Genomic DNA, 10,000 nt, shown 5'->3' on the forward strand with positions numbered 1-10,000 from the left:
TTTTTTTTTTTTTTTTTTTTTTTTTTCCTTTTTTTTTGAATGATAAAACCTGCAGAGTTTGCTGAAACAGATCAGCCTCGATGGCTACGAGAACAACGGCAACAACAACAACAACACCGGTACCATTGGAGGCAACGGAGAACAGCAGCATCGCGCTGATGACGACCTGCTCTCATCTGATGGCAGCCCCGCTACGACAGATGAGGACGACGACGAAGATGATGACACAATGCCACCAAAACCACCACGACCACTCTCAACACCACCACCGTTAGTCACTACGACTACGGCCAAATGTTTGCCATGGAAACCAAAAGTGAGGTGAGTAACCAAAGTTTGGATAATTGGCGGCAGGGAAGGGGTAGGCAGAGGTTGTGGGCGGGGAAGGGGCAGGTAGAGTTTCTCTTCACTTGTAGTTGTTGAGGTATGTTTGTATGTGTGTGGGGGTAGTTCCGTGTGTGTGTGTGTGTGTGTGTGGTTTCATTTGTATGGGTGTGTGTTTGTGAGCAGTTCTGTGTGTGTAAGAGTAGTTCTGTGTGTGTGTGCATGTGGTTCCATTTGTATGGGTGTGTGTGTGAGTGATTTCTGTTTGTGTATGAAAGATCACATTTCCAGATGTGTGGTGTGTTGTCTCCAAATGTGTGTAAGTATCTCCTTATGATTGTCTAAGGTTGAGTGTCTCTAGATTTGTGTGTGTGTGTGTGTGTGATACTAGTGGTTTTATGCTAAGTTTTTCCCTTTTCTGTCATCCATGCTTTTAATTATTTCTCACAATGTGTAGGGACATGGTGTATCTATTTCAAAACCAGGGTATGCACAGTAACATGTGATCGACCAGACTATCAGACGTTGTTGTACATCGCTGATCACAGTGCACTTTGCATCGTTTCTTTAGCTTTCAAATGTTACCACCCCACTGGCTAGGCCAACAGGCCAACGTTCTCCTTGATTGGAAGGCCAGTCCATTTACTACTGAATGGACTGGAGCAACATGAAATGAAGTGTCTTGCTCAAGAACACAACACACAGCCTGATCCGGGAATCAAACTCACTTCCTCATGATTATGAGTGCAACACCCTAACCACTTGGCCACGCACTGTCATGTGGAATGTAATTGGTGTGAAAGACTTGTTAGTCTTTGGGTTATGAAGCCAGCATTGCAAATATGAGGTGTTGTCTGTCAAAGCTAACCAAACTGTTGATAGTGTGTGAAATGTAGATGAATGTAAAAGACATTCTCTTCTGTTTTTTGTTTCAACAGGTTAAAAGATCTGGAATTGTTTTTGGACCAGACCAGAGCCAAATTTGTTGGTTTTCAAGTAAAAGGTGATCACAGTTCTTTGGCTGGTCTTCCACAGCCAATTCACGAAGGAGTCAAGGTGCTCCGTGAAGTAAGTTGCTTTTACCCCTTTTTTTTTTGTTGCCAATCCTATTAATTCTAGTCCTTATCTGACAGACCTATGGTCAAAGGTGTTTTAGCCATGACCATCCTGATCAAGATTATAGAATGGTTTCAGCTTCTTTTAAAATGATAGGGTGTGGTTTGAGGAAAACTTGACTGTTATTTCTGACCTGTTAAGTGCCTGCTTACAAACTCTTTTATCTTGTGCATTTGGTATGCAATATATAAAAAATATATTTAGTGATATATATATATATTATATAATGCCCCCCCCCCCTGCATGTAAAGCTTCTAAACTGTTTTATACCAATATTTTTTGTTCTTGTTTTACAGCACTTGTACATCTCTCTGTCTGAATTGCAAATCAAACGAGAGGATGAAATTGCAAAAAATCCATTTTCCATGGTAAGTTTTCTTCATTTTCATTTCCGATGCCAAGTCTGTCCTTCTTAAAAAAAAAAAAATGGAAATCATTATTAGATATTATATAAGTCTGCTAATAGCTATGTTGTTCTAATCCCTATTAGTGGGGCTGTCGACGGTTTCTGTCTCAGTAGTGCTTAACCAGGGGCCACAGATCCCCAGGGATTCACAAAGATTGTCCAGTGGAAACTAAAGAGATGTGTTCAGAAGTTTAGAAAGTTGCAAAGTAAAATAAAAAAGATTACTCAGTCACATAGTATTTCTAAATTACTCATATCTGATTACTCTTTTACGCATAATTGCTCATTTATATCTAAGTACTCAGCATAATTATTTATATCTAATTACTCAGTTGTGCATAATTACTCATTTATGCCTGATTGCTCAGTTGTGCATAAGCACTCATTTGTACCTGGTTACTCATATATGTCTAATTACTCATTTATGTCTCATTACTCATTTATGCCTAATTACTCAGTTGTGCATAATTACTCATATCTAATTACTCAGTTATGCATAATTACTCATTTATATCACATGAGAGGAGAAACAGGGAAAATGCATTAGAGCATTTGAAAAAATGCCTTGTGGTGTTTTCTTCTGTCCCTTTATGCTCTGAGTTCAAATTCTTTCAAGGTCAGCTTTTCCTTTAATATTTCCAGGGTTGAAAAAGTAAGGTACCAGTAATTACTGGATCAGTGGTATCGGATGTTCCCCCATCCCCTGGAAATTGCAGTCTTTGAGCCTGAATCAAAAAATGTTGTTGATTTTTTTTTTTTTTTTACAATTTCTTTTCATTTCTGTTGCAGCCAGAAAAAGAAATCCCCAACACCCCCACTGAACTCTTGTACCAGGCCCTTCTTCCAAGTCTACCACAGTATAGTGTAAGTATCAACACCTTTATTGGTTTTACAGACATTACACAGCATATATGTGTGTGTGTGTGTGTGTGTATCTCTCTCTCTCTCTCTCTCTCTCTCTCTCTCTCTCTCTCTCTCTCTCTCTCGTTGCTATTATGTTAAACTGTCGTATGTCCAAAATTGGCCAAATGTGTTTCTTTCAATATTTACTTTTGCTTGCAATAGCCAGTTCTTTTGGTCAAACTATCGTATCTCCAGTTGCTTCAGATGCCAAGATAATCAAAAATTGTCAAAGCGTAGTAAAACAGTTTTGCTATGGAATGGTGAAACTATTTTTTTTGTTTTTTGAAAAAAGGCAACATTTTGGACTTACGACACTTTTGCATAATAGCAACGATATATATATATATATATATATATATATATCTATATATATATATACCTTAACTGGTTATATATAGTTATTTCTCTCTCCCCCCTCCTCCTACACTGGCATACAGTTACTGTATCCCAAAGTTTCTATCCAAACCTAACATATATATACTCACGTGTTTTATCTCTTCCAGATTGCTCTCCTCAAGATACTCCTGGCAGCTTGTCCTACTTCAAAAACAAAATCAGAATCCATCAATATCCTCACTGATGTTCTGCCGTGAGTTTAAAAATTTTATGATTTGTCTGTCTTTCATCTGGAGTTGATTAAACCATCTACCAGTAATATACTGGGCTATCAATATAAATCCCTACTTTTTATTTCATATCTCATCTTTTTCTGGTTGTTACATATATTCTACAACACTAAAACTTTTCTCTTACCTTAACATTAGCACTGTCATGAAGCCCACCACATCACCATTCAGCTGTTAAACTGGGCAGCAGCAGCAAGAATATAAACTAGCCAACCACCACCACTATCACCATCACTACAACTATTACTACTACCACTTCAATGTTACTATTACTTGTATAAGCACACTGCTGAACCAGCTCTGTAATCCCTACTGTCATTACTACCACCACTTACACACTCTCTCTCTCTAACTAACAGTCATACCCTCATGAAGCCCACCACATCACCACCATCCACCACCATTTATCTGTATATCATTGTATGTTCATTAACTTTCCTTCCTTCCTTCCATTCCAGCCACCTCACAAATGATCAAGAGCCAGATGCCCAAAACATAAGGTTGCCACCTTTTTTTTTTACCTCTCTCTCTCCTCATGTTTCTTTTGTCTGTATCATTATTATTATTGTTATTGTTATTGTTATTAAGGCAGGCGAGTTGGCAAAATTGTTACCTTGCCAGGCAAAATGCTTCACAGCATTTCGTTCATTTTTATGACCTGGGTTCAACTTCCGCTAGTGTCAACTTACATCCCCACCCCTCACATTTTCTGACCATGTGCCCAAAATGAGAAAGTGTTGTTATTATTATCATTTATTATCCTATGCTATCAGCTAGACAACATAATTCCTGCTGAATGGCAACCAGTCACACAGAGCAGGCATTGTAGTGTAATGTTATTGTTCAAAACAGCTTCAAGTTCTGTTGGCCTTCTTTTCTCAGTTCAAAACCAAAAAAAAACAAATGGTTTTGAGAATATAGGTTGCAAAGACAAGAATTTATGTAGAATGTGAGTTGTTGTGATTAGTATTTTCTGGATTTCCTGTTAGGTTTTCCTGTTATTTTTTTTTTCAAGGAAATCGCTCTTTTTTTTTTTTTGATTCCTGGTGCTTCAGTCACTGCTCGTATTATTTGTCTTCCAGTGCCACATCCTGCTTATTTCAATTTCTAGGTCTTTATATTTGGCAAATTTATCATATTCTTGGCTGGCATCATCATCATCATCATTATTAATATGTCAAGCCAGCAGAACCATTGGCGCACTGGACAAAATGCATCCATCTCTGTATCCTGAGTTCAAATTCCACTCATGTCCAGTTTGCCTTTTGTCCTTTCAGGGTCCATGAAATAAATACCATTTGAGTAATGGGCTCAATATAATTATCTAATGTCCTCCCCTAAAATATTTTGGTCCTAATTTCTATAGTAGAAAGAATTGTTATTGTTGTTATTTGTTACCTTTTATACCTCCAAGCTTGATAAAATAAATACCAGTCAAATACCTCGCCCCCCCCCCCAATATTTACTAGTCATGTGTCAAGATGGCACATTTGTAAGGGTATGAGATAAAATGCTGTGTCATCTTTCTTCCAGCTCTCTTCATCCTGAGTTCAAATTTGACCAAGGTTGTTTTGCCTTTCTCCTCTCAGGGTCCATAAAAAAACCCCATTTGAGTGCTGCAGTTCAGTTGGTTTGCCCTTTCCCTCCAAAATTTCAAGCTTTGTGCCTATGGTAGAAAGGATTATTGTTGTTGTTGTTATTGTTGGTGAGCTGGCAGAACTGTTAGCACGCTGGGTGAAATGCTTAGTGGCATTTAGCCTGTCACTACATTTTGAGTTCAAATTCCGACGAGGTTGACTTTGCCTTTCATCCTTTTGGGATCGATGTGGTCACCCCCCCCCCCCAAATTTTTTTTCAGGCCTTGTGCCTATAATAGAAAGGATTCAGAATTGTCTGTGTGTGCTGAGTGTACTTAGTTATCTCCCTTTACGTGAAACACTGGGGTCAATGTAAGTGACTTGCCCCTTCCCTCCAAATTTGAGGCCTTGTGAGCTGGCAGAATTGTCATTGCTGTGGGTAAAATGATCAGAGGCATTTCTTGAAGCTTAACATTCTGAGTTCAAATAGCATGGAGGTCGACTTTGCTTTTTATCATTTTACGGCTGATAATATGTGCCAATTAAGCACTTGGGGGTCAATGTAATCAAGTAAGTGCCTCCCCCCAAATCTCATGCCTTGTGCTTATCCTAGAAAAGATTATTATTATTATTAATAACAGCAGCAGTCATCGCATAGGGTTGCCAGCAGTTGCAGTGGTGATTGCAATTCAGTTGTTCTTTATTGTTAACAAAGTATCAGGTTATCACTAAAATATGTCTGGTGTACAGATTGCATATGACAGTGTATAACATAAAGTGCATGTGACAATGTGTGTGTGTGTGTGTGTATATATATATATATATATATATATATATATATATATATATATCAGGTTATGTATGTGTGTGTTGTAGTTGGTAACTTTAGTTATCCAGGTAACCTGATTGTCAGTGGCAGCAGGTGTTTCCAACACCTAATAATCAGAATTGAAACTGGATAGACAAAGTTTAAGGAGTTGTAACCTCTACTGGTAATAAAGGGTCTCTCTGTCAGTGAAGGACCAATTGTATGATACTTATGTATGAAATGTGATGCTGCAGGGTAGTGAGACAGAGGACTTGAATGCTGAGGATTTAAAGTGAGTAGAAAGAAATGAATTGTAAAAACAAACATTGAGGTTCACCTCACAAAGTAAGTTCTACTTATTTAAATGTTTCTATTTTAATTTTATGTAAATTAGTGACCAATAACAGTATGCAACACCTAAATTCACTAATTGAAGTTAGTGTTTCTTAAAAAAAAAATACAATCTGATCTAATTAAAGACCTATCATTCTGGCTCCTAGAAAATTCAAACCTAGGGACAGCAGAAAGTCAACATCATAACAGTCTAACCTTCCTCCCTCATCCTTTGCACTCAAAAACTCGTCCCCTGCCAAATATGTCCCTAGCAAAATCTACATACGCCTAGTTTGCTTCAGTCCATGTCAGTGGGTGGACCTTGAATTAAGATGCTTAGATTAATGGCTTGTTAAAAAGTAAACGGATGCAAATGCAATTACTACATGTCTCTGCAGTAGAAACATGTGTTGGACAAATTTAAAATCAAAAATGCTGTAATTGGTTGCAGAAATAACCAAAAATAATTTTATAGATGCATTAATCTCTGTATTCATTGTTAGAGTATTGGATATAAACTTAGTTAGATATTCATAATCCAGAGAAGTGAGCCTAGGATTTGCCCATCAGATATAATACAGTGGAATTGCTTAACTCAAGTAATTCTAGGTGTTCATTACAACTTGGTACAGTTAACCTTAACCTGGATTATAACTAAGTTCTTGAATGGTAACCACCAGGATATTGTATCCCTCTCTATTCACTATATATATATATATATATATATATACACATATATATGTATATATACACACATATATGTATATATATTGCAGTGTTGTGTGTTTATGTTTTGCAGGACGACAGTTTTACAGTCAGTGAAATTAGAAATTGATATTAATCGTCACAAAGAGATTATCACTAAAGCAATTTCAGGGCTGTTGTTGTTGCTTCTGAAACATTTTAAACTGAACCATATTTACCAGGTAAGATACAATCATTTATCCATCATCATCATTTTATGTCCTTTATTTCCGACTTTAATGCTGTCGGGGTCGATAAATAAAGCACCAGTGAAACAGTGGGGGTCAATGTAATCAACTATCCCCCTCTCGCCAAATTTCAGGCCTTGTGCCTTTAGTAGAAAGGATTATTATTATTATTATTATTATTATTATTATTATTATTATTGATCTGTTTTTCTCTTTGTCTTTTCCAGTTTGAGTTTTTGAGCCAACATTTAGTGCTTGCTAACTGCATTCCACTTGTTTTAAAGTTTTTCAACCAGAATATTATGTCGTATGTAGCCACCAAAAACAGGTGAGTCTTTCATTAATTCTATACCTGCAGTGTTTCTTCCTTCCCTGCACACCTTTCTAAACACTTGAACCATTGCAGAACTGATAGATACCCATCCCTCCTCCCCACCGCTCTCTCCCTGTCTTCATTTTTCTCAGAGATTGCTATTTCTTTCTTTATCTCTCTCTCTCTCTCTCTCTCTCTCTCTCTCCTAGATATCCATGTCTCCCTCTTTATCTCGTGTGGTTATTCAGTCTCTCTCTCTTTCTCTCTCGATTCCTCTCATAGACATCTATGTCCCCTCTCGCTCATTAATCAACCAGTTGACTAATTACTTCAATATAAACAGTTTGATGTGTCTCAATGAATTATTACATGGAACTCTGTGGTGGACATCAAACACAACAACCTGTATTTTACGATGTCTGTATTAAGATTTCAGTATCTCTGTGTTTGCTATATATCCCACACTAACTATATAATATACACGTGCTAACTATATGATAACTCTTGGTCTGCTGTTCCTGAAATGACTTGTGACTAAATGAAACCAACCTTAGGAACGGTGCCATTCTGAAATCCATGTCGACAGTGGGTTAACTCCCTTGGATAATTTTATGAAGATGGTGCATTACTAAAGTATAAGATAGATAAAACATGTCTTGTCTGGAGTCAATAACCACACACGATGTGCTACAACAGATGTACACATGGCGTTTATACAATATGCTGGTGGAGAGAAAAGCAGTGGACATCTGTCCTTGAATGTATTGTATGGTCGAATGATTTACATTTGTCACAACACATAGTATTGGGTGTTAAATCTATTGAAGATGTAAGGTACAGTGTTAAAGGAATGAAATGAAACACTGTTAACATGGCAGCTGATATATGAGAGAGAGAGACAGACAGAAAGAAGAGAGGTTATTAATGTGGATGGTTGAGATAGCACCAACTTTGAAGATGCTGGGAGCTGACAAGGGGCAGCAAATATCCAGCAGGTTTTATGTGTTTTGAAGGAGTGAGTTTTTTTTTTTACCCCAGACCTAAAATATTTAAACCAGAAACAAAACTCATTTTGTTGGGATTAAAATATGAGCAGGAGGACTGCATTGTGCTCCAGTATATGCTTTGGTAGGGTTTCTACTGTGTGTACAGGGAGCTTTATCCATGGTGCCAGCACTAACGAGGTTTCCATGTGGCTTGCAAGATGAAACGTCAATAGATTCAACTGGTTTTTATTCTTGGTGTTGTGAGGTTAGAGTATGAAGGGAAGTGTCACAACGGGTTTCTTGTTGTAGAATAGGTAGATGGCTATTCACATTATACACGAGTGGGTGGGAGTGACCAGGGTAGAACTGGAAAAAGATTAAGAGGGTGGTGATGATGTGTCAGGGTAGGCCCTGAAGGGTAGGAGAACAGGAAGGGTGGCTGGGTATTACCTATGAATCTGATTAATGGTGGGTGTCTTTGTGTGTAGCAAGTGGTGTGTGTGTGTGTGTGTGTGCACTTGAAAGTTTGTATTTGCCATATCAGAGTGTGTGAGTGTGTGTGTCTGTGTTTGGCTTTCTTCTTTATTTTTCGTTTGGTGCCACTAAAAGTGTCGTTCTCTTCTTCTCTTTCAGTATTGTAGCTTTAGATTTCCCCTCCTGTGTTATTGGTGAACAAATTGAAATAACTGGGGAAAATCTGGTAAGTTCCACTGAAATATATCCTAAGACAAGGACCAGAATTTGTTGTTGTATAGAATTGGTCACTAATGATAGAACAGGTCTAATGAAGAGGAGTAATTACGTGAACATAATCTCAAGAACTTAAACGTCTTATAGACTTATTAGACTTAAGTCAAGTCACTTGTATAACATTTCCATGATTGGGGATCCTTAATTTTTTTACCAGGATTTTTGAACTCTGACCCTTTTGTGCAGAACCACTTGGAACTGTCTGTGGTTGTGGGATTGCAACTTCTTATTTAAAAGTGATCTACATTTAAACCTTCCTACAAAATTTCATAATATACTTTCTAAGTATCCGTTTAATAATGATGAAATTAATGCATTAAATTCTTCCTTAATTTCAAAATTAAGCGAAATGAAAGTGATGTATTTCAACTGAAATATGGTATCGAAAGGGTTAAATATGCATCCCACTTAAAAATTGACTTCAGTTTAATGTTTGTCTAACAAAGCAGTTGGAGTGTCTCAGTAAAAGATTTGCTAAGTTTCATTTAAAATTTGACACGGCACTTACACTTTGGAAATTTTTTGTTAACACTTTGGATAATTTCTGCTGTGGGGATGTATCTTGTGTATTTTCCTTTTTGACCTGGTAGAAGAGTTCATCTCCATCCAAGTCTGATCACGGTCAATCCTCCTAGAGAAAAAAAGAAAGACAAAGAGGAGAATAATTGCACCCAGTACAGGGCTGATAGTTTATTTATTAACTTTGGAGGGATGAAAGATAAAGTTGACTTCAATGGGTTTTGAACTCATGGAGCCAAGGGCCAAAGTAAAACAACACAGTGAGTTTTATCTGATGCTCTAACAACTCTGCCAGCTTTCCACCCTCCATATAGCACCACAGATACCCACCCCTTTGCCAAATATGTTACTTTGTGCTAATATAAGAAATTATTACAACTAAACATTAAGAAAAGGTTGTGGAATGG

General features: G+C 37.4%; 1 protein-coding gene across 2 annotated transcripts in view; it reads left to right on the top strand.

Moving 5' to 3' along the window:
- LOC106874354 (striatin-interacting protein 1 homolog) overlaps positions 1 to 10,000 on the top strand; it is a 28,358-nt gene that overhangs the window by 15,929 nt on the left and 2,429 nt on the right. The window contains exons 10-18 of one of the 2 annotated variants that reach the window (XM_014922064.2): positions 56 to 321; positions 1,263 to 1,392; positions 1,737 to 1,808; positions 2,636 to 2,710; positions 3,253 to 3,338; positions 3,834 to 3,875; positions 6,893 to 7,019; positions 7,253 to 7,353; positions 8,958 to 9,024. In XM_014922064.2, coding sequence (XP_014777550.1) covers positions 56 to 321; positions 1,263 to 1,392; positions 1,737 to 1,808; positions 2,636 to 2,710; positions 3,253 to 3,338; positions 3,834 to 3,875; positions 6,893 to 7,019; positions 7,253 to 7,353; positions 8,958 to 9,024 — 966 coding nt within the window. The remainder of the gene's footprint in view (positions 1 to 55; positions 322 to 1,262; positions 1,393 to 1,736; positions 1,809 to 2,635; positions 2,711 to 3,252; positions 3,339 to 3,833; positions 3,876 to 6,892; positions 7,020 to 7,252; positions 7,354 to 8,957; positions 9,025 to 10,000) is intronic. The other variant, XM_014922065.2, reaches the window with a different exon arrangement.

The sequence above is a fragment of the Octopus bimaculoides genome, chromosome 20 (genome assembly GCF_001194135.2).
Source record: "Octopus bimaculoides isolate UCB-OBI-ISO-001 chromosome 20, ASM119413v2, whole genome shotgun sequence".
Classification (NCBI taxonomy): Eukaryota; Metazoa; Mollusca; class Cephalopoda; order Octopoda; family Octopodidae; genus Octopus; species Octopus bimaculoides.